Source organism: Macrobrachium nipponense, chromosome 32 (genome assembly GCF_015104395.2).
Source record: "Macrobrachium nipponense isolate FS-2020 chromosome 32, ASM1510439v2, whole genome shotgun sequence".
Lineage (NCBI taxonomy): Eukaryota > Metazoa > Arthropoda > Malacostraca > Decapoda > Palaemonidae > Macrobrachium > Macrobrachium nipponense.
In genome coordinates, this window is record NC_061094.1 from 19,975,339 (window position 1) to 20,001,386 (window position 26,048).

A 26,048-nucleotide genomic window follows, 5' to 3' on the forward strand; every position below is an offset into this window, starting at 1 on the left:
ACTTTATATACATTTTTTTTTTTTTTTTTTTTCAAAATTTCAACTTCTCCACCACTTTCAACTTTCTGTTTTTTTCGTAGTATCAATTGGATCTTCCTTTTAGCTTACTCCTACTAAAGGCCTCTTTAAAAAATAACTATCCAAGGAAGATTGCTTCTGCCTACTTTTCACAATGTTCCTGAAACGAGTCAGGCAAACGTCATCGAACTGTGCAAGTATAATACCTGTGTAAGCCTTTACGGGGTGTCTCTTTTCTACAAATGATTGCACCTTATGAAAAGCAGCTAGAGCATCCTTAATTTCTGCCATGGTCATAGGGTCGTCCTCCTCCTCCTCGCCGCTGCTAGAGAACTCTTCTTGAACGATGTTATGTTGCATGGCCTCCAGCTCCTTCAGGTCATCTGTTGTAAGCTCCTCATGGTGCTCCTTGAGAAGGTCGTTGATGTCGTCCTCGTCGACAATCAGCCCCATGGACTTGCCGAGTGCAACGATCTCGTCAAGATCTGGTTGCGAAACAGTTTCAGGATCGTCAACTGTTCCTGAATCTGCACCAGCTTCGCCCACGTCGAATCCCTCGAAGTCTCTGGCGGATACGGCATCAGGCCAGAGTTTCCTCCACGAAGAATTCAAGGTTCGCCTCGAAACCTCCTGCCAAGCTTGATCGATGAGTCGGATGCATATGACAACCGAAATGCTCCTTCCAAAATTCACGCAAGGTGGGGTTTGTGGTATCGGTGATGTGGAAACATCTCTTGTAAAGATGTTTCGTATACAGCTTCTTGAAGTTCGATATCACTTGCTGGTCTATGGGCTGGAGGAGAGGGGTGGTGTTAGGCGGAAGATAAAGAACCTTGATGAAAGAATACTCCGCTAGGATATCTTCCTCGAGGCCAGGAGGGTGAGCAGGGGCATTGTCCAACAACAGCAGACATTTCAGAGGGAGGCGCTTCTCTTCCAAGAAGTTCTTCACTGTCGGGCCGAAACACAGATTTACCCACTTGGTGAACAAAAGTCTCGTTACCCAGGCTTTCACATTAGCCCTCCACATCACTGGAAGCTTCTCCTTTAGCACTTTGTGGGCCTTGAAAGCTCAAGGAGTCTCGGAATGATAGAAAAGTAGGGGCTTCACCTTGCAATCCCCTCTGGCGTTGGAACAAAGTGCGAGTGTAAGTCTGTCTTTCATAGGCTTATGCCCGGGTAGCTTCTTCTCTTCCTGCGTGATGTATGTCCGATGAAGCATTTTTTTCCAAAAAAGGCCAGTCTCATCACAGTTGAAGACTTGCTGAGAACTGTAGCCTTCCTTGATAAAAAGTGATTGGCTAATTTTCAAGTATTAATATTAATGTAAACAGCAAAAATCAGTACACAAGTTTTTTTTTTTTTTTTTTTTTTAATATTTGCCCCAAATCCACCCCCCGGAAATTCCAAACACAAAGTTCGTGAAAGGAAAATGCATCTTGGGAAGCTGAAATATCGAGATACAGTGCTACTTGAAACACTATTAGCTGGTGTTTGCAAAGCAGCCAATTATGAACGCCATTCATTTTCCTTAGTGCTAATCGGCTGTGTACCCCAAGACTTTCTCGCATGGAGATGTATACTGCAGGAGCCTTGCATCTCTGCCACTTCAACATGTATCCTTCTACTGTTCAAGTGCTTCACTGCATATCTGTGTACTTTTTGCACCTTTGTTCGCAGTGTGTATCATTTTTAATCCTGCCTGAAGATACCTCCTAAATGCCCTGCTCCTTCTAAGGCTTCTGGCAAACAACCTAATTACCAGAGGAAGGTCATGATGCTCCAGGAGAAGGTAGGACTTCTGGATATGTTGAAGGAAGGAAAGTTACTCCACAGTAGCCCAACATTATGGCATAAATGACAGTACCGTCTGGTACATCAAGAAGCAAGAGGCAGAGATAAAGAAGGTTGCGAGTGTTAGCTTCTACGGGATTGCCAAGAAGGTTTCCACTCTGTGTGATAAGCGCATTTGGAGGATGGAGTCAGCCTCGGTGTTTTGAATATCATGCTGCCGTAAGAACATCCCCCTCGACACCAATATCATTTGTGAGAAGGCACAACAATTCTACCAGCAGTTTATGGCTGTTACGGAAGGCGGCGACATACAGGCAGCAGACTTCTTAAAGAAGGCTTTGATGAACCTGCTGAAGAAGAAGAAGGGGAAGAGGAAGAAGGAGGACCATCATCAGCTTCTCAAGGTTTTCAGGCCAGCAAGGTGTGGTTCCATCATTTTCAGAAGCAGTTTCAACTAAAGTGTTTTTCTGCAGAGGGAAGCTGCATTGGCTGACACAGAAGTTCAACATAGACAAGACTGGGTTGTCCTGGAAGCAGATACCTTCATGGATATACCTCATGAAGGACAAAGCCAGAACCCCAGAAGGATAGGGTAACCCTCATCGTGTGTGGCAATGCTGTTAGCTTCATGCTGAAACCAGGCCTCATTTACAAAGCTGCAAACACCAGGGCCCTCAAGAATAAGAACAAGAATTTTGTCTGCATTTCAGATGCACAGCCCCAAAGCCTTGATCACCAAAGCCCTTATAACTTAATGGTTAATTCAGACCCTCATCCCTCATGTTAAGGATTACTTCAATGACTTATGAATGGAGTTCAAGGTGTTGTTGATTATGATAATGCTGGTGGTCACCTTCTGGATCTTTATTACGAGGGAGTCCACCTCCAGTTCCTCCCTGCCAACACCACCTCTCTCCTCCAGCCTATGGACTAGTGAATGAAATGGACACCGAAAGTGAATTTATGTTGAAGAAAGTATTGGTATAAATTCATGATTGCCACAAGTCTGACTGTCATCAACCGATCAATGAAAGATATGAAGAAGAGACCTTTAATGAGTGCTGGAAGAAGTTGTGGCTGGAGTGTGTTCACAATTATAAGGGCTTCTCTCCTGAAGAAATTCAACAGTCAGCCATTGATAAGGCAGTCCAGTTGGCGAGGATGCTTGATGGAGGAAACTTCCATCACATTTTTATTCATGCCAGAAAATTGAAACCTCCAAAAGGGACCCACATTTTGTTGGTCCTAGGCACAATGACTGCAGTGTCTTATGTCAAGAATTTAGGCTCATGCTGAGCGCCTCTCTAATCAGTAATTGCTAACATGCTTCCACATCTGGAAGTGGACTGGTTTGCCACATGCAAGAACCATCAGCTTCCAGTGTATGTGTCTCTGAACATGGTCATTCAGGCAATAGCAAGAGATGCATTCTTACAAGACTTGAACAAACGGAGGACAATATGTATGCCTTTTTCCTTTATTGCCCTAGATTTTGAAAGTTTTGAACAATGTACTAGCTTTCATTTGAACTGCTCTCCTAAAGGTCCTGAATTAGCCAAACAGTTATTGGTTCCTTATTTCTTCAACAACAAGCAAGAGAATAGATAGGTTACATTGCCACCCACTGTTCTATCCCAGACAGAAGAAGAAGTCATCTATACATCCTCCTTTTTGAGCTGTGAACTTCACATGTGGGTTTTTAAATCTAGTTTACCATGAAGATTATTTGCCTAGCATTGCTAGGTACTTAGTGCAAAAACTACGGACTTCATCTAGCCAACATACCAGTCCACAGCGGCTACCAAAAATAGGTATTTTCTGTGTCAAAACCTGTTTTATCTCATCTTCATCTCTTTAGAGGGTAGCATTTGGGTATAAGTTTTCTGTTCTACAGTTGTCATAATGGCACTCCCTTATTCCATGCGTTACTAGTCTCTGTGTATCAACCCGTGAGTAAGATGTCAAAAAACTAAGTACAAGGTATGATATTTTGCAACCAATTAGTGGAACTACCGGTGAGTGTAATTATAGTTTAAAGCATTCTGAAGATGTACAAGAAGTATGCAATATTATGAGACATGAAGTAGATGATACTTGTGTACTGAATTTTGTTAGTTATCTAGGTGAAGCCCTTTGCATCCTGTAGTGTTACAGGTTGAAATATTGAATTAGATAAGTAATGTCCCATGTTTAGTGTAGAAATTCTAAGAACCTGTACTTATACCAATGGTTTAAATTTAATAACCTTTTAACAATAAAGAGATGATACAGCATATGCGCTAATTTATTCTCTCCTTTTATAATGTTCATTTGTATCTGACAGTTAATTGATTTATGTAATTTGTGATCTTTTGTAATTCCAGAAATGGTTAGAAGTTAAGCGATCTAAAAAGGCACCAGCATGTGAACTATGCAACTACCAGTTTCATCGACACAAAAAGTTTAGGGTAAGTTGGTTGTTTTAATGTTTAATGCACATTAGCTGATTATGCACAGTATTTTTTATTAATTACGTAAAATAAGTACTGTCTGCTTTTGTATAGTCTTACCTGGCATACAGAAACCAGAATTCACTTTTATCAGACACTATGAAGCATGTACACTGTGAGAGAGTACTGTGATATATTGTTTAGTAAAGCAACACACAAAAAACAAATCTGGATGAAATACTTGTGGTTTAAGTAAACCACAATCCTGAGCATCTGTCATAGATACTCAAGGTTTCAACATTTATAAGGTAGTACAAGGAATGTTTAATGCTCACCATTTATAAGAGGAGCTCAAAATGAAGATAAGATGGATTATGTTATGGTAAAGGGCCGACATTAAAGGTGGTGGAACATTTCAGTTACATTGGAGATATACTAATTTGTGAGGCCAGAAGCAAAGGACCTTATAGAAGAGGAGGAGCAACAGCCAAGAAGAGTGTTGAAAGATTGCTAGACAACTAGTAAATACAAGTTTCCACTTGGTTAATACGTAATGCACTAGTATTTTTATAACACATATGTAAGAACTGTTTCAGTATGCAGCAAAGACATGGGCACTAGTAACGAAAATGGAGGAGATCCTGTAAATATGTAACTACAAAATGCTGAGTCATGGCTGAAGTATGCTGTGCTATAAACATTATATTACAAATTAGGAGATAGAAGAGATGATGTTGTTAGTTGCTACAAAATAGATCTCAAATACTGAAATGGTTTGGATACTTGATAAAAAGGATAAAGTGCAATCAGTTAAGAGTGATAAATTTATGTAAGCAGAGGCAGGATGCCAAGGAGTGGGAATTTAGCAGAGAATATTAGAGAAAAAATTCGATTTTGACTTGGATTAATGAGAATTCCTGCAGAAAGTGCACAATGGACAAGAAAATCTAGAGAACTATTCCGACATATAACCATTTATAGGAAAACCTGATATGAAAAGATCGGTAATAGTATGCCCAGTAAAATGTTTGCAAACATACAAGTATTATCTTATAACTGTAGTATATACACAATGATCAAAAAGTTAAAAAAAAAAATATCCTTCTTTATTAACATTTTCATGTAATTTTTTATTTGATAGGTCAGACATGAAATGAGTCTACTCATCGCCATCTTGTGCCCTTTGCACCTGAATTCCTATTTGGTCAAGGACTTCATTTGTTCTTTTTTCCATGACTTCTTGGGCCTTCCAAAGAATTTTCATCCTGCTGATTTCATATCTGTTTCTTTTCTCATTAACTATCCCTGTCATTAATACATCAACTTTTTAATTTAAAATAATTTCACATCACTGATCTAATTCAGGTATCTAATGACCCTACCACGCAACACCCTTCCCATCACATGTCAAAACTATCTATAGTCTTTTGGATGAATTGTATCTAAAAATGAATGGGATATGTAAACTTACAGTGCCTTATTCAGGATAAATCTCCATGGCTATGCCATCAATTAAGTAGCTAACACTGCCATCATAGTTCCACACTACTATTAGGTTTTCAGATTATGTATTCTTTCCTTCTTTAAACTCATTGGTACTGCATGCCATGAAGCCCATTTTTATTACAGTACTTGAAGCTTTGTTTGTGCACAAACTTAAAAATTCTGTTATATACTACCTTATTATCATTATCTGATAAGTACAGAACATTTGTATTCTGTGTCTTCCCAATCAAAAGTACAGTTACTTTAATTGTAGATTTTGTGTCCTATGTACTGTACATTGAAAACTTCATGATCTTAAACTTCGCTTGAATTTTCACTAAATATCATTTAACTTCTAAGACATTTAGCTAAAAGGGAAATTTACTGTACTTGCAGTTAATATATATTAAAGGTATGCAGTGTAGCCCTGGGTAGAAACCAAGTTCAAAAGGCAAACATAAAACTTTATTTGGAGGTTAAGCAATCCAGGGAAATGTTGAAATTGATGAAAACTGTCTCATTTATTATTTCATCTGCACTGCCAATATTTCCCTAACAACAACTGTTAGAAATTTGATCGCCATTGAGAACATTTGTTTTTACTTGACTTATTGTGTTTTTAGATACATAAATAGTATACTTTAGTAAGTACCGTGGTTTTCGAGAGGACCATTGTTATTTTCAAATTTGTATATCCAACAGTAAGTGCCTATCAAATAAATGCTTTGTCTGTATATATATAGTGTATATGGTTCATGTGTGTAGTCACCAAAAATCTTGAGTTAAGAAATGAAATACTATATAAAGATAAAAAGGCAGAAAAATAGGCAATAATAATTACAGGACCACATTCATACCTAATCTTTCCTAACCTAACCCAAGCTAAGGTACCATTTCTTAATTCGCCAGGGTGGCCAACATTTTGTATCCCATGCCCCAATTTATCCATATAGTGAAATGCATTAGTATGCTTATATATGCGTATCAGTTCCTTGAAAGTATGGTCACTGTATCTACATAAAAAGACATTGGCTAAAGGATGTGCTTAAGATAAAATCATTAACTATAGTAGTTACATTTTTATCAGAATAACTTTAATGTGAAAATGCAGCTATTTTAATTATTTTATTATTTTTAATATAAGTGAATTTATGTGTATGTATGTATGTATTTATCAGTTATTGATTAATATTTCTAGGTTGAGCAGGTGTGAGTTTATCTTAATTACATTGGCGTTCAATTTGCCTCCTGAAAACATACAGTGCAGACCCATCCCTGAAGGTGGTGGCTCAACCTTCCCTCTGAATCTCCTCCCTCCTTCAGCTTTTGCTAAAATGTATGCCTGCTAATTACAAAGCTATATCCAAAGCTAATCTAACCTACCTGAGGAAGCTGCATCCTACCTAGGATGTGTTCAGTGTAGTCTTGGGTTGTTTTCACTGTCCAACACTGCTCTGAGCTGTAACCATTGTCTTACATGAGAGAGAGAGAGAGAGAGAGAGAGAGAGAGAGAGAGAGAGAGAGAGAGAGAGAGAGAGAGAGAGAGAGAGAGAATGTCATGTCGCCTCAGTACCTTAATGTTCTGGAACCTTCATGATCTGTGGTACTTAAGCAATATCTAAGGGATACCGTGTGAAAAACTTGCAGATATAGATAGTACAGTCAAACCTCGGTTTTCGTACACCTCTCTTTTCGTATGTTTCGGTTTTTATACACTTTTTCTACGAAATTTTTTTTTGGTTATCGTACGTTTCCTCAGTCTTCGTAGACTTGGAAATGCTCCATCCGAGGCCCAGTTCGTGATGGGGCCCGTATCAAGCACGCAAACAGCATCCCATCTTCTTCCATGAACCATTTTGCTTTTGTGTTTGTTTTTTGCTTTTTTTATTTGAGTGCAACTGCTAAATAAGCCATCAGGAGACAAAGAAAGTTCCAAGTGCTAGCCCCTCTGTGAAAAAGGCAAGAAACATTAGAATTTAAGAAAGAACTCGTAGCAAAGTGCTGTTAGTGAATTTAAGGCCAGCAGAGGCTGGTTTGAGAAATTCAGAAAATGAATGGGCATACATAATGTGCTTACTTCAGGGATTAAGGACATGTTTGCAAAGTGTCATGATGTAAAAAAAATTTCTGGAGAATTATCATCCCAACAAAGTAACCCCAGATAGGTTCTTGATACCTGAAGTCCTTCTGGAGGGAGATTCCCCTTCCAAACAATAATCTCTCCTCCTCCCTCTCTTCCATATGCTAAACAAGTGTTTTCTATAAAGGTAAGAGTGATGTTAAATGCTCATTTATTCATTTCATTAGTCATTTATATTTATTTCTCATTGTTTTCCATATATAAAACTGTGTTTATTCCCTATAAAATGTGTTTTTGTTAATATTTTTGCCGGTCTGGCACACATTAATTGTATTCACATTATTCCTCATGGGAATTATTGTTTCGGTTTTTGTACATTTCGGATTAAGTGGGAGGTTCTGGAATTATGTACGAAAACCAAGGTTCCACTGTATCTTCAAATATAGATAGTGTTATTACTTGATCAAAAAAATTCACATTGAAATTAACATGATTCTGATTAAACATGGAGTTTCCTTCTGTTATTCCCTTAATCAGTTGCAGGGCATGATTACGGTAGATGTAAATACAAAGGCACTTATTACTAGGTAAACCTATGAGCAGATAATCTCTTCATCCCCAAAAATCATTTAATATTACTGCACATTGTATTCTAAATGATGAATTTAAAGGTAGCCTTAGCATATTTTGTTGGGTCAGTTTCATCCAAGTGTGGGACTCAAATGGGGTAACCCTCACAGATCGTTCTGAGACCATAGTCTTACCAGGGCTGAACAGTCCACCTCCTAGAAGGTCCCTCTCCCCTGTCACAAAACCTGCTTACTTGTTTCCATTCATTAGGTCCACTTATGAAATCTTCATAAAAATTGATATGCAACTTTTGAGAAATTATGCGAAAAAACAGAGCAACAAAGACTGAATCATAATAAACAAGACTGAAAATACAAAAATAGCATTGTACCAGACTAAATATGATTGCTGAGTCAAGAGGTCCATGCTAGCCTCTTGCTCACTTTCACATTTTATCACACTTACAGACTATCAGACTATACTCAAAAGTTAAGACTGCTGTCATACCAGATTAATTTTAGATCAGCCATTCACCATCACTGAAAATTAACTAAACTAGAAGCAAATACATGTTAGCAAGTGGAAGGTAAAACTCATTTTGTTTCATTACAAATTGATTTTTAATCCATTTTCATTGTATTGGCAGTTAAATCACTGGCAGTTACCATCATGTTCACGTGCTGACAAAATTCTTCACTCCATCTTCATGGTTTGTCTCATCATCATGGCTGCCTGTGCTACAATAACAATCATCTGTTTCAAACAGGTAAAGTAAAGTTTTTGTATGTCTGGCTTAATATACTGGTACAGGTATGTGTTTACATATAATGACCGTATTTTTTAGGAAAGTTTTACTTTGTACTACCGTGGTGTATTCAGTAATGTTTATTTCCTTTCAAGTAGCCTATTGCAGCACTGTACAAACAGTTGATAGTAAGTAAGTGAATGTATCTAAGTGTTTTCTTTCAATGTCTGTTAACAGTTAAGAGTACTAAACAATATTTTCATCAAAGAGTATACAATATTTTTGTTAGCATAGTAGCTGTCTCCATGGTGACCAGACTAATGTCAAAGAATTCTCTTGACTGGTCATGGCCGGGTATGTGTCTTATTGCTAAACATTATACTAACCCATGATATAGTAAAAATGGACTCAGGATAGTAGGGCACTTTCTGTTATCCCCAGCGAAAGCTAATACTCAGCTTGCCTACTACTACGTCAAAACTGCAAAAAGAAGAACAAGTGGTATGTATATACCGTCATGTTGTTTACATATGACCAAGACGGCAAGACCCCATTCCTTTTTCTGGTCAGGCAAGAAACCAGACCTCAGAGAAGTCAGTTCTTTGCGTATTGATTCAGCTAGGTGCTTAGTTTTAAGTTCCAGTTTAAAATTTTTTTATTTAGACTGTAGAGCAATGATTTATTGTGAGTAAAAAGCCCCAGTCAGCTTATTTCATTGGCACTTCATACGATTTATGATCGTTAGGCTATGTCAGAGAATTTCGTTCTTCACTTAGCTATTAATTTCATTACCGAAGTTCATGGAAACATGAGTTGAAAGCTAAGCGTACAATTTTAAGTTTCAGTTATATACCAGTTCAAATTTTTGTTAGTTTATAATGTGGAAAAATGATTTTAGTGTTTTTTCGCCAGTACATAGGTACTCGTCGGCACTAGCGATTCAGGATCTTTACCTCCGAGAGTTTCGTTCATCGCTTATTGATCTCATTACCGAAGTTCATGGAAACTTCCAGCTTGAACGTTGATTATGTAATTTCAAGTTCCATCTAAAAATATTGGTAGATCTATATTACTATTCTGCGGCGGCCTAGACTACGGCAGTTCCAGTTTTTCTATGCAGTTTTACCTCCTGAACAAGAATTTTAATGATTAACCCCCAGGGGCCAGTACTAAACACAGCGAAATACATTGAACGCCCCAATCCCTAGTGGATGTTGTATTCTTGGTTACGTTCCTTGCAGTCCGTGCGGAATTAGGTATTCTTTAGAATTACCAAAATATTTTAGTTTAGACTGCAGAACAATGATTTTAATGTGTGTGTAAAGCCAAAACCAACTTTTTCGTCAGTACACGTCTGCGACTCGGCGTGTCTTACAATTTGCGATCGTTTGTAGAAGTGGAAGATTGTTTTGAAGAACTTGGGTAAATTACAGGTTAATTACATCCGGCCGCCAAAAACTAATGTTAAATTATTAATAAGCAATCAAAATACTATAGGAAACTGCAATTTCCAAGGAAATATTGGCCGTCTCTATACTTAGATTAAACTTATTATATTAATTAATAATAGATAATCTGTGCAGATAACGATGTTGGCAATAGACTACCAGGCAGTCCCCTACTATCTACGTCGATTCAGAGAGAATATGTTGGCTTGACTGTAGTTGATATTGTCTGTAGCCTATAATGTAGTACTGTATTATGTATCCTTAAGGGTAAATGAAATTTAATCTAGATTAGGCAGTAACCTGAATTAAGGTAAGATTTGGGGGCAAATCCTGTTAGGCTGTAGGCCTAGGCAGTATAGCCTAAGTTTACACCAAAGTCCAGTTCCACGTTGGATGAGTGGATTTCACGCTCGGCTACTTATCTGGTGGTCCGAAGTTCGATTCTTGACTCAGCCAACGCGGAACCAGAGGAATTTGTTTCTGGTGATAGAAATTCACTTCTTGATACAATGTGGTTCGGATCCCACAATAAGCTGTAGGTCCTGTTGCAAGGTAACCAATTGATTCTTAGCCACGTTAAAAATATCTAATCCTTCGGGCCAGCCCTAGGAGAGCTGTTAATCAGCTCAGTGGTCTGGTAAAAACGGATTTTGATGTAGGAAAAATCTATTTTTGGATGAGGTAGCTGTGTTGTCCTGATGAAAGGTTCCCTTAGGCAGCTTTCTAGAGTACAAATACATACTGCTAAATGCACCAGAGAAAAATAGGGTCTGTGGAGTTCCAACCCCCACTGCAACTATCCAATATGGATATTGTGTATGTAACAGGGACTTATGCAAGCATAGCCACAGCCATCTTACTCTGCATAGATTTAACCTCGTCTGCTAGGAAGGGGTAACGATTGATATTGAGGAGCCATTACATCACCTATGTCTCCTGATATCAGTGTGTGTAGCTAACGACGGACCTATGTCATTCCCTTTTAGGACCCCTATGAGAAGAATTTCAGAGGCAATTGCCTCAAAAGAATTTCGTATTAGGATCCACCTCTATAGTATTGTAACCTCTTCCCACCTTGCTGGAAGTTGACATCAAAATTCTTCCAAAATGTTCCAGAACAATTGTTGCTTTTGTGGTTAAAAGTCTTATGAGAACCCTGTGGCAAGGATCCTATGATTTGCTAAAGTGGCACATAAGAGTGCAAATGGAAACAGTGAGGGCCTATTACATCATAACCCTTTCTGTAAGGACCTGTTGAGGAGTCTGTTGTGGTTAAAAACTTGACATGCAAGCCCGCCAACAGAATTGTAGGAGAGTACTCTCTTTTGGAATAAAGGGAAATTTAGGAAACAAAAATCCAGAACATCCCCTTACCTAACCAAAAAGATAAGCCTAAAAAGGTAAGCCTTCAGTCACCCCAAAAGGTTTTTTCCTCAGAGATGAATTGATGCTTCACAAATGGACAAGAGCAGCAGCAAGAAAATTTTTCACAAGGTTCAAAGGCCCTCTTATAGGAAGTAGAGAAGCAACAAATGGAATGCCTACCAAGGGCAGAAGTAGAGGAAGAGGTGGATACCAATTGGAATGGTATGGTTGGGGGTTGACTTCAATGACACCACACGCAATTGAAGTCTTCCCTATAGGGACAGCAGAAAGTCCCTGTTATGGAAGCCATAGAGAAACATGCGGATATTTGTCATCAAGCACATCTCTATAAGTGTCCAAAAAAAAAATCCTCCAAACAAAGAGTGATCCTAGACCTATCAACATTGAACAAGCACACTGTTTGCCATATTTTCCGAATAACTAATGTTGCTCTAGTGTGTTCAATTGTTCTAGAAGGAACTTAGATCTGAAAGATGCATACTGGCACATCATTGTCATTGTTCCCTTCCTTCCCTTCCTAAGGCTCCAGATAGAGAAAGATATGTACAGATTCAAAGCCATGCCCTGTGGGCTCAATATTGCTCTAAGATTTGACAAGTTAGTGATGGTAGTTCTTTGAGAAATCAGAAATACAACCATAATAGCCCACCTATATGACTGGTCAATCTGGGGGCCCACAAGAAAAGTATGCTTGAAAAACTTAAGAGTAGTGGTCAGCTGACTACAGTCAAAGGGTTTTATGATAAATTGGCATATTTGTGTTGGTATACTTTTCATGGCTCGTTGTTCTCCTCATGATACTCAAAACAAAATGAGGTACTGTAAGTCCTCAAAATGTGCCTTCCACAACCCAGTTTCGATAGGCAGTTAGAATGTATGAGGGGCTTGTTGCAATTTGCATCAATAACAGATCTAATGCTTGGATTACAAGAAATGAATGTGAAGTTGCATGCAACAAACATGATGTGAGACCAGCCTCACCAAAAGATTGAAAAAGTTGGGGAGATACTTTTGCCTTGATCCTAGAAGGAATCTTTGGCGATACAGGTCACCCTGACTCCTCAGTCTATATGAATGACAGTACATGCAGATTTGCCTCGTTGACAGGTTGGGATGAGTTTAAGATACTTCAAGGAATTGTTGTAACAATTTCCAGGAGCTGTTGGCTATCTTTGTCTCTCAAAACACTCAAACCTCCAGAAGAGAGACATTTAGTTGGTTCCAGACATGACTGCGGTGTCCTACATTCAGAGGTCGGGATGATACTTGCCTCCTCTCAGTATGGTGACGCTAGCTATCCTTCGATGGGGCAAGAAAGGAAGTGGTACTTGTCTGCAGTTCACCATATGGGGTGTCTCAGTGTAATAGTAAACTCCCTAACAAGGAAAATGACAGCCTCAACGGAATGGAATTGGACAACCACTCTTTCAAAGAAAATAGCCAACATGCTTTCACAAATGGAAGTGGACCTGTTCACCACATATGAGAAACACAAGCTTCCAGGCAGTCAACAGCAAGAGATGGCTTTCTACAAGGCTGGAACGAATGGAAGACGATAAACCCTTTCCTCCATAGTTCCAGATTTTGAAGGATGTCGAGCAAACTCCTAACCTACTAATGAACAGCTTAGTTAATAGCCCTAAACTGGCCAAACATACATTGTTTCTTATTACTTTAATAACGGGCAAAGAGAAATTCCAAAACTGGCCATTGTTTTATCCTATTTAGTAGGAGGGAAAGTAGTTTGTTCCTATATGATATACAAACCCTCAGTCCTTTATAATAGGATATACTTGCTGCCTAGCAGCTAGATACAGTTGTAAAATCTTGAACAAGGTGGTCAGGTAGTAACTACTGCCCCATAAGCGGGAGACCCGCCTGCCCGGACATAAAAACTCCAATTTTCTTGCGACTGTCTTCGAGTGAAGATGTGTTTGAAAGTTCTTGCTGACTGGTCGTTAATCACAAGTTTCCCGATGGGATCATTATTTTATATGTTTTGAATGTACTGTGTTTGATATAAATAATTAATTGACATTAATAATTGACACGAGATTGTAAAGGTTGAGAAACAGCAGTATGGATTCATGAGAGAAAGAGGGATGGTGGAGGCCATCTTCATAGTAAGACAACTACAGGAAAAGAGGCTAGAGGGAAATCAGCTCTATTGTGCCTTCATAAACCTAGAGAAAGCATACGATAGAATCCCAAGAGAAGTGATGTTTTGGTGTTTAAGGAAAAAGAAAGTCTCAGAAAAGTTGTATAGGCTGGTCGAGATGATATATAAAAGACTGAGCACAATAGTGAGAACAGCAGTTTGGGAAACAGAAAACTTTGAAGTTAGTGTGAGATTACACCAGGGGTCAGCATTAAGCCCATTTTTGTGTGTGCTGGTCATGGATGTACTGATTGAAGAGAACAGGAGTGAAGAGCTGTGGGAGTTGTTGTACGCCAACGATATGGTGATTACTGCCGAAAATGAAGGAGACTTACGGCGAAGGGTTGGAGAGTGGCAGGAGTCTCTAGAGAAGGGTGACTTAAAGGTGAATGTAGATAAAACAGAGGTTTTGCTGATCAATAGGGAAGATAGAGGCAGAATAGTAATGCAAGAAAGAAAAGGCTTGATTATAAAACAGGCAGAAAAGTTTAAATACTTAGGTTTTGCATTAAGCCAAGAGGGAGGATAAAAGTTGCATGGGGGAAGTGGAGAGAGGCAGCTGGAGTTGTGTGTGATAAGAAAATGCCAATCAAGCCAAAAGTCAAGATATATAACACGGTGATAAGACCAGTGTTACTGTATGGAGCAGAAACATGGGTTCTAAGAAGAAAAGAGGAAGTAAAGCTTGAGAGAACAGAGATGAGAATGCTGAGGTGGATTATGGGAATATAACTGCTTGAGAGATTGGAAAATGATGAAATAAGGAGGGCAGGTATACTAAAGATTACAGGGGTGATAAGAAAGTCACAATTGAGATGGTATGGGCATGTATTGAGGATGGATGACGAGGAGAGAGTGAAGAGGGCTTGGGAGGAAAGATCGAGAGGGAGATAGAGCATTAGATGGCGAGATAAAGTGAAGGACGATATGGAGAGAAGAGGTTTGATGGAGAATGATGCCTTTGATAGAAGGCAGTGTAGAAGGCGCATCAGGCAACCGACCCCTTAATGTATGGGTAACGGTGGGAAAGAAGAAGAATTGATATACAAACCCACTTTTTGTGATAAGCCTTGCTAGCCACTTTTCCGCTTTGTGTGTTAAGGGTTTTCGGCAGGGTGTTACATTCTTATCACTTATTTTCACTCTTTTTAATGTAAGGGCATAACAGTATATTTATTGACATTTACGGTGCATTTTTAGAGTTACTGAAGGAAACTTTGAAGGGTTTCCCTTTGTTTTTCTCTTCCCAACATTCCCCCCATCTCTTTCGCCCCTTTTCATTAGCTTATCGGATGAAGAAGAGGGTGTGGGGGAATGGAGCGTGTGGTGTTGATGTTGGAGGGATCTCCTCTCGTTTCGCAGGGCAGTGCCCTTTGATGCAAAAGGAATATCCTTCACCTTAATTAATTTTCTTTTTTCTGCAGGCTAACAGTGAGTGATAGTGTATTACAGCAATGGATGATTGGATATCTCTTTGGTTCGGCTATCCTAACTGTCGGAATTGTACATGTTAGCATGCCATGACATTGACCCTCGAGTGTGTATACGTTTCCCCTGCTGGAAAATTGTATTGAATTGCTCCTGTTATCCTGGGATTTCATCACTGGCCAGCATCTACAACTGCCCTGTGGTTGTTATCTCTACTTCAGGGATGACTGTGCTTCATCCTTTGAAAGAAGTCCTGCGGATGTTGGCGAAGAAGGAGCTGAGGAAGAAGAGGTCCCAAAGGTGTTGTCTTCATGTTCATCTTTGTCGTCATCTCACGCCTCCTCACCTCCCTCTTCAAAGGCTTCTCGGCCTAAGAGGATGAAGGTAGCTTTTCCACCCCCCCTAAGAAGTTTCGCCATGAGACCTCGAAGGGTCTGCATCCTTCCCCGGGGAAGGAAGCAGTTGGCTCACCTGCTCCCCAGGGTTTAATGTCTGGAACCTAAGGAGTTTGAACCAAGGTTTGTTCTCCTTTCTCTGGTACCAGGGCGCTGCTCATGGAACCAGTTCCGTATCGGAGACTTGTTTGTGAGTTTCTCTGAATGTACAACCCCCAAGCGGGCGTCGTACATCCACAGTCAATGACAAGGAGTCCTCTCTCTTCATCATGACAGTTGCGTGGGGCCAGAGAAGGGACCGGGCCATGGCTCGGACTCACTTGAGAAAGCCAGAAATGGCTTTGTCAGGTGCCAGGGTTGATGTCGCTGTCCCCAGGGATAGGACATCTGGAAAAGCTAAGAGGATGTCCTCTATACAGCCTCTTCACATGAGGTTTCAGCCTCAAAGAGGACTGGGATGTGTTGTGAGGATAATGCATGTTCTTGCTAGGCCAAGCCGCACTGTTGCTAGCAATGGTGCGGCTGTCAGCAGCGCTGCTACCTGTCCTGCTTTTGATCCTGTTACCAGCGCTGCTATCATTCCTGCTACCAGCACATCTACAGTGCCATGAGATTCTCTTCATTCTCCTCGGGAAAGCGTTTCCCCAAGGTGACCGTGCACTCCTAGCCGCGTCGCTGTCACCACCACCAGGTTGATGACAGGACATAGCTCATTTCTTTTGACGCTGTCCCTACATTTTTTATGCAACATCTTTTTCATGGATACATGGATTTAAAAAAAAAAAAAAAAAAAAAAAACTTTCATCTGAATTTAGCTGGTTAAATACAATATATTTTCAATTATGCATCATCCTCATTGCAAAAATTGTGTTTATTCATGGACTTGAAAAAAAAAAAAGTTTTGATGCCTCCTCCATACCAAGGCGGTTCTTCAGCTTTGAATGTAATAGTCCAAAAGAGAACACAAGAGATATATGGAAATATATCGGTAAAAATAACCTAATCACAGTCCCAGAACCAGTTACAGAAACGGTCACGGTCCTAGTCCTAGTCGCAGCTACAGAAACAGTCACAGTTCCAGTCACAAAAGATTCATAGTTCTAATCCCAGCTACAGTAATAGTCCCAGTCACACCTACAAAAACACAGTCTCAGTCCCAGCTACAGAAACAGTCACACTCCCAATCCCCGCTACGTAAACAGTCCCAGTCCCAGTCCTAGCGACAGAAATGGTTACATTCCCATTCTCAGAACAGAAACAGTCTCAGTCCCAGCCCCAGCAATAGAACTAGTCACATTCCCAGTCCCAGCTACAGAAACAGTCACAGTCCCGGTCCTAGTCCCAGCTACAGTAACAGTCACTGTCACACCTACAAAAACAATCACAGTCCCAGTCCTAGCTACAGAAACAGTCAGTCACAGTCCCAATCCCTTCTACATAAACAGTCACAGTCCCATTCCTAGTAACAGAAACAGTCATTATCCCATTTCCAGAACAGAAACAGTCACAGTCCCAATCCCAGCTACAGAAACTGTCAGTCCCAGTCCCAGCTATAGAAACAGTCCATATCCAAGCTACAGAAACAGTCACAGTCCCAGTCCCAGCTACATAAGCAGTCACAGTCCCAGTCCCATCTTCAGGAACAGTCCCAGCCTCAGTCCCAGTCACTGCTACAGAAACAGTCATAGTCCCAGTCCTAGTCACAGTTACAGTCATAGTCCCAGTCCTAGTCACAGTTACAGGAACAGTCCCAGTCCCAGTCACAGCTATAGAATGGTCACAGTCTCAGTCCCAGTCCCAATCCCTGCTACAGGAACAATCATAGTCCCAGTCCCAGCTACTGAAACAGTCCCTGTCCCTGCCCCAGTTACAGCTACAGAAACAGTCACAGTCCCAGTCACTGCTGCAGAAATAGTCCTAGTCCCAATCCCAGCTACAGGAGCATAGTCCTTGTCCCAGTCACAGCTACTGAAACAGTCCTTGTCCCAGTCACAGCTACTGAAACAGTCCTTGTCCCAGTCACAGCTACTGAAACAGTCCTTGTCCCAGTCACAGCTACAAAAACGGTCACAGTCAGAGTCCTTCTACAAAAACAAAAACAAATAAACGGCAGTGGAAGTTATTAATTCCTATTTTTAAAATTGTGAATGATTAAAATCATCTTTGATAATCACCAAAACTTTATTTTAGATAATGAACGGTTTTTTAGTTTGTTAAAAATATTAATATTGATGAAAGAGTAGGATTGGATGGTAATAATGGAGATGTTTTATGAGATGATAAAAGAAGCGTTATTATCTTCATCATCATCTTCAGATAATAAAGATCATTATTAACTCACAAGTTTATTGTGTCTAAATTTCAGAACATAACAAATTTCCAATTAATTTATTGAAAATATTAAAAAATGAAAATACCAAAAAATAATAATTCTCTGCTTTCCATATGAGTTACGACTCCTCACTCATTTAAAAAAGGCCCAGAGGTTTGACTTTTGATCCTGCAGTTCATAGACTCCAATCAATGTGTCAGAGGCAGGGCACTAGTGCCTCCTCGCTCTTACAACCAGGAGTAATAGCCCAGGTGTGCTGAATTCCAGTTAGTTCTAGAGATTCACTCAGATTCCTCCCTCCAAACAGTGTGTCTTCCTATTGCAAAGGACAGAGGGTTTGTATATTGTGTAGGAACAAATTACAATTTTTGAAAGTAAATTGTATTTTTACTAACTATACAAACCTGAGGTTCTTTACACTAAATTGCCCACCTCATGCCACCCCTCAATCTGAAACATGGGCTGCAAGTAAATTGGAGTGTTTACGTCCGGGCAGGGAGACCTGCCTACCGGGCAGCAGTTACTGCCTAACCACCTTGTTCAAAATTTTATGACTGTACAATTTAATTTCAAAAATTGTGATTTTAAGAATCCTCCTTTCTATGCCAAGACCTTCACGAGTGGATTTTCTTAAATATCTATACCATGAAAGTTATTCGCCCAACATTGCTAGGTACCTAGTTCAAAAATTACATACTTCATATATCTGGCAATACTGGTATGTACGGAAGATGTATAGTTACATTATATTCATACCAAGAGCCCAGTCAAAAATTCTAGGGAAACACATTTTAAAAGTTCTTATCCCTTTGGAAGACAAACATCTTGCAGTTACAGCAATCATGGAATACAAGGCAGCATTAACAGAATCTCTGATTTATGATTTCGTGATTTGACTCTAGTATAGGAGTTGTCACTTCCTTCTGTGGTCCTTTGCACTACAAAGATTCGCTCTAGAAGGGTTCCAGTTACTTGGTTCCCTGAACAAGGTGTTTAGACTTCGATCAGCCCCACTGGGCTCTCGTAGACGGGGACAATACATCAAGCAAAGAGCTGACAATAAATTTTTATTGTTCTCTGGCCTGTCATTCCTTGCCAGGAATGGGGCTCCTTTAAGAAGGAAATCTATTCGAAGTAAACTAGAATTAGCAGACAACATTATGCCCAGTTCATGCACTCAAAGTTAACCTATAGGTCATAGCAGATATCCCAAAAGGTCTGTTTTTTTTTCCTGCACTCTATCATCAGTTGCCACAAGCTCGAACAAATTCAACTACACTGTGTACTGGTAGGTGGCATAGATATTCTTGACCCATAGGTATTACAGCGGCAAACCACTGGTCTTCCCAACAGGCGATATTGCTGGAGAGGGTTTTACAATACTGAAGTATACCTAGCATGTTTAGGTAAGTCACCACAGAACTTCACTTTGAAAAAGGTAAGTTTGCACATAGTTTCTTGTTCTTTGTTGCCAAACCTAAAGGTACTATGTGGAATAAAGAATGGGGTCTTGAAACTAGTGGCTAGACCCTGGACCAAAAATGCTTTTGGGCTGTTATGATTTGAATCTCAGAGCTTTTTGTCATCTGCCTATTTCTTTGTGAAGCTCCTTGAGGACAAGACAGCAACTCCGCTAATAAATACCTCTTTTTGGTAGTCGCTGGCGAGTCCTCAAAACCCTCCCACTTCCCTTACGAAAAGACATAGGATTTGGGTTTGGCATCATCCTACATTGACCAACAGAAAGGAATGGCGTCTTGGTCGGATTTTGGTCATGTAAACAATATGACTGTGCATATGTGCATAACCACTTCCTTTTGTGGGTATTAGCGTTCACTGAGGATAATAGAAAGTGCCCTATTATCCTGAGTCCATTTATACTCTATCACTTGTTATAATATTTATCATTACGACACGTACCCAGCCATAAGACAAGTTAAGAGAATTCTTTGACGGGAGTCTGGTCACCATGTAGCTCTGGACAGACTCAACAGCCACTACCAAAAATAGGTTTTTCCTATATCAAAACCTGTTTTCTCATCAAAATAATAGACTGTTCTCAATTTGTGTCTTTCAAGTTCAGTTTTCAGTTTAACATAAAACGTTAATTTACTCTGTTTACACTCATGCTGTGCATTATGTATGTGGCAGAGATGAAAATTTAAACCTGGTAGAAATTCAGAAAATTTGACACTATATGTTAATGAGGTTGACAGTGAGCCAGTGCAATATTGTTTGTTGTTAATGTTAGATGATGACCCACTCATACTATGACCAAGGAGTGAAAGTCTTCTACATTCCAATTACATAGTACAGTAATTTTCAGTTATTGGTTATTGAAAGGTGGTTTGCATGTTTCTTGGCAGAGAAAATTCCAAAATAAGGATGGTGTCCATAATTGGGAACATATACTGTACTACTTTTAAGGTTTGATAATTTCATTATTAAATAAAGTGGTATGTGCATTTATTCTCATTTATGTTACCTGTCTTGCCCATTTCATACTTAGTCACTGGCAATTCTGGAATTTAGTTGGGAACTGTTTCAGCATAGAATTAATTTTAGTGATAAACCAAACTTTTGGCTGAAAACTGATTGCATTGTGAATTTTGATAAAAATCTGACTCTTGGACATATTTAATTCTTAAACAAATTTTGTGCTGTTTCATCATTTGCTGGATTATATATTTGTACAGTATATATATTTTTTTCGCAGGATCGTGTTGTTCCCAAGAAAACTGATGATGCAGAACTAACAAAATCAGAAGTGGTTACGTTAACGTGTGGCGTTCTTTTTTTTGTAGCCTTTTTTGTTGCAATGTATGTTGAAGTGAAAGCACGCAATACATTGTATAGGTTGTTTACTCGCTTTTTGTATTTAAACCAAACGTGGCATATAGCAGAATACGACAGACGAAAAGATTCACAGTTTGGGCATGCCCCTGTTTAGCGCTAGTAATTTGTTAATCCTTTTTGATGGACTTGTTACATGACATTTTAGCCTTTCATAGGTAAGTGAATTGAATCCAGTGTTTTGGTAACTTCAATGACATATTTATGCTTTATTTCATATATCGTTTATTCTTTTCATTTCACTATTTTCATGGAAATAATTACCATTTCTTGTGACAAAAAAGTTCAAATGATAGTAATGTCCAAAAATGAACAAAAGTATTAAGGTTTTATTATGAACTACCTTGATAGTACCTTAATTAAGATACAGCAAATTAATTAAAGAACAAAAGAGAAAAAAAAGCAGTATATTGGTAGGGTCTTCTATTTTAGGTGGCTAATTCTAGTGCTGAGGTTAAAAATAACTGATAACTATCAGTGACCTTGAAAATATCATGAGATTTAGAGTTTAAAGAGTATTTTCATTAACACTGATCTCTTGTTTCTTCATAATTCATTCAACTGTTACATTTCCCATAATACATTTAATGGACGATTCTTTAAAAGTTTTATATACCATGTATATAAACAGTAAACTTAGTGCTGCTGAATAGACATTTGTCCGGCTAGCAAGTTTGCTAAAGTTTATAATTTGTTGTTGAGACACTTAACACAAGACAAATGGAATGTGATATTTGCGATGTATAACAGAAAGAAATGGTGTAATGATATAGGAAGAAATGGTGTTTTCAGCATTACTTGCACTCATTCTGTTAGGTAGACTCCAAGTGAAGAGTATCTGAAGCTGCTAAGGTTGATAATTTCATAATTTCATTCTTACACTTGCCTCAATGTAGCTTTAGTATTGCTTGTTAAGCTGGAGGTTTACATCCTCGTGTTTATATGTACAGTTTTATATCTAAACTTTTGCTCATGAACAGCTGTTGTCCAATATTCCTATCCATCATCTGTTATTCCTTCAGATAGTTGATTACATTCAGTGTTCTCACTTTTTTGTTTGTCTTTAACATATTTACCACTTTCTTTTTCCACACGGTAATGTTTTTGCTGTCCAACCTAGTCACTATTGAAAAAAAGTATCTCAGTAGGGGGTACAGTGTACTTAATCAGTGTACAGCATGGATTAGGCCTTTTTAAAAAATTCAGTTCTTTTTGAATGCAAGGCAAAGCTTTTGTAATACATCATTACAGCGTCAAGAGTAATTTGGGATTATGCTATATCACTGTGTTGGTAAAGTTATGATATTCAGTATATGAAAATTTGTATAACGTTCCATATACAGTACAGACATGACTTGATTTTGAATACTGTAGTCCTTATAGCTTGTAATACAATTAGAAATGTGTGCTTTTGCTTTCTCAAAATTTTTAAATTTGTGTTTATAATAACTATAGCACAAATTGCAAAATGGCAAGGCCTTTGTAAGTCCCAATGTGGTAAATATATAATTGGGACTATGTTATTTAGTCCACCAGTTTACATCAGTATTTTAAATAGGAAAATTGTATTTATTTTTTATGCAGTACTGACAGGGAATTGGTATTCATAATCTCCTTGTTTTTAGTTTAATTCCCAAGTTAGTAAAAAAATTTTACATGCAATACTTATTAGCTGCAAAGTTGTATGTATGCAGTGTGTTTCATGTCTACATCATCTGTACATTTTTCATAAATAACCACATTTTTTAATGGAGTGAGAAATAATTTCAAGTGTGCACACACTGATTCATAAGTTCATCTGTAGATACTGTAATCACTTTTACCAAATTTGTTAGGAGGGAGTCATTTTACCCATAAACACATTAATACCTCCTACCATGGGGAAGAGTATTTACAAAAGTGCTGTACTATAATACTGAATTCATAACTTCCTTAAAACCATTGTGTATATTTGTTAAATCTCTTTTTCCCCTAGTTAGATCATTTTACTTTTATAAATATTAAAATACTACTACTTAATAATGAATGTAAAACTAACATTAATTAATAGTTAGATTGTTCAGAAGGTATATCTAAAGTGAGAAAGAGAAATAAATGTCAAGTCCTGACATTGAAAAGCTGCCTTATGAGAATGGTGAGAAACAAGTGTCAAGTTCAGACCATTCTTGATACGGTTACCACTACGTACTGAAGACTTAGTTACCAAAGCAGTGCAGTGTTCTCTCATTTTTTATGGAATACATGAAAATATAGTCATATTTATAAAAGAATGAGAAGGATATTAACCAAAGTGTTGGCATAGGGAGAAATCAGGTAGTCATTAAAAAGTCTATGCAGTCCAATCCTTAGATTCATAGTAAGTGCATATAGATCAATTTCTAGCAGTGGTTAAATGCTATTCATAATCCATATGATTCCCCCTATTCCTTATTCACTAACCTCTCCATCTTTCCCCACACAGGAGCTTTTTATGTTCTGCATCACCTCATCCATTAATGACTAAGATATAAGTTTCATTGGTCACTTTTGTGATGATGTCAATGTGCAGGTTATTCAAAATGATAAGATTTATTGATAAAGCTAGCCTAATACATAATTGAACACATCAGTTCTAAAAAAGAAATTGGCTAGTAAACTAGGGGTGTAAATCAGTAGTTTAAATTATTTTTATTGTCCCTCTTCTCTCTTAAATGGTCATCTTTATTCAATTTATTATCCCCAAGTTGATTTTGCTTTAGTAAAATCACAATAAGCTTTACATTAGATGTTAAGTAGTGAAAAAAGCTTATTAGAGTATATTATTAACTATGTACTCTTTCAGGCAATTAAGAGAGATTTTATTATTGTAAGAAACATCAAAGCAATTATCATAAATTTATTGAATTGTGCCTTGCATGTTGATATAAATGGCATGCAGAAATAATCTGACATTTATTGTAAATGGTCATCCTTAGTTTTTGGCATAATGTTGTAAAAGGTATTATGCATATCAATATCCCTTTTATGTGTGAGACATCATTACAGTACTGAATTCACATGAAAATAAGTACAGGTATTACACTACTTTCAACAATTTGCACTCCCTTATGAGTATTGTGTTGCACTTTTTTATTTTTGTATTTGATGAAATATGTACAGTATACACTTTAAGGAAAAAGATTTTGCATTTCTAACTGATGATTATGTAAACAAAGTTGCACTTTAATATGGAACTTTTACCAGTTTACAGTATGGTGGTTGGAAATTTGCTAACTTCTGAAGCTTGCAATATGGCTGCTGCTCCATTTTTGGTCATGTTTTTCCTCATATTTTATAGACAAAAAAAAAATCTTTACTATAAAACTGGTAAATATGTCAGTATGAATATGGCAATTGTTACTCTGGTATAAGTATAAATATTTTCTTACATTAGTAGTTTTATTTACCAAATGTAAAAATTTCTCATTGTTTATTTGTATTTGCTGACAACATAATATCTTTATATTGACTCATTTTGAATAATAAAGTATTGTACATGAATGCAGTAGTGATATTCTGTGTGCTTGTGCATTAGTGCTTTTTTGTGTGTTTTTCTGTTTCATTTGATCATGCAAACCCATAACTCATCTCAGCCTCCCATTCCTAAGCCTCAGAGAAAATGTCCTAGTGTTGGTGGCTTCCTTTGAGACTGACCTCCATTCTACTTGCAGCAGATGCAGAGCTAATATGTGTAATGTTACTAATCCTTGTTCTGAATGTCGTTCTTGACCTTCAGAGCACTGGAGGATTTTTGCCAAGAAAGGCATCAGAGGAGGAGGCAGAAGGTGCCATCTTGGAAAGGGTTTTCTCCTCCTTCGATGGCTGCTTCTCGGGCTCATTCCTCCACTTGCTTCTTCTAACTCGAAAGATTTTACCCCATCCCATTCTTCCATAGCCTTGTCTTTGGAAGTTTGGAGAAAGGGGTCAGGAGATATTCTGTCTTACTGGCTGCTCCCCTTTCCCAGGCGGGGAAGCTAACCCCCCCCTGTGAGGGAGGAGGTAGCACCATCTTGTTCTATTTTAGGATCAGAGGCTCAGGGGATGACTGTCATCTGGGCTTTTCTAGGCCTGCTTGGAGTACTAACCTTGGGTAGCCTATTAATCCATTTCCTATCCTCTTGCATTCTCGTGTCAACCGCCTCGACAGTTGCCAGAACTGCTGCTCTCCCCTTAGCTGTAGCAAGAGCTTTGGTTCCACAGCATTTTGAGTCAGCAGCTGTAGTGGCTACTCATGCTCACATTCCCAGCTTGTCCGCCTTGACAGTTCCCAGTTAAGGAGCTTTCCTCACCTCTGCATAGACTTTCGGTTTCTGATCTGTCAGCAGTTTACCCTTTCAGAGTTTTGGCGCTTCTCCTGTGGTGGTGGCTTCTACTCCCACTCCATCTTCTGAGGCTCTCATTCAAGCAGTGGTCAGCAGAGTTAACATTGTTTTCTGAGAGAAGTACACCCGGGTTATGAAGAAGAAGTATCACAGATCTCCATCTCAGTTCTCTCCTTCACCATCGTCCTCCTCCTCTTCTTTGTCTTCTCCTCCTGTCTGGTCCTCCCCCGTTAGACATTGGAAGATTTAAGACTTCGTCACTCCTCCTCACTTAAGAAGACCTAGAAACATCTCTTATCTATTCTTATTCCTCGGTAGATCACTCCAAGCAGGGGCTGGCAATTGGAAAATCTGTGGCAGTTTCATCTCCCGATCCCCCTGTTCATTTTAGTAGGAAGGATGACAAGGCTCCTGTTAATAAAACCCTGTAGAGAAGTCTTCGGAAGTTCAACTTTTACCTTTTGGGTCTTGCAATCCTACGATGGACAAGAGAAGTTCTGCAAGTATGCGGATGCGTATTCAGCCTCAGCCAGCGTCGTCTCGTCCCTCTCCTTGTTTGGGTTTCCTTGCAAGAAATGTGTCCCCAT

At 38.7% G+C, this 26,048-nt stretch overlaps 1 protein-coding gene across 1 annotated transcript in view; it reads left to right on the forward strand.

Annotated features, from left to right (window-relative positions):
- Positions 1-24,529, forward strand: part of LOC135207257 (E3 ubiquitin-protein ligase MARCHF11-like) — a 218,966-nt gene extending 194,437 nt beyond the window's left edge. Inside the window, exons 6-8 of the mRNA XM_064238911.1 lie at positions 4,176-4,259; positions 9,023-9,142; positions 20,985-24,529. Of these exons, the coding sequence (XP_064094981.1) occupies positions 4,176-4,259; positions 9,023-9,142; positions 20,985-21,218 (438 nt within the window). The 3' untranslated portion in view covers positions 21,219-24,529. The remainder of the gene's footprint in view (positions 1-4,175; positions 4,260-9,022; positions 9,143-20,984) is intronic.
- The last annotated feature ends 1,519 nt before the right edge of the window (positions 24,530-26,048 follow it).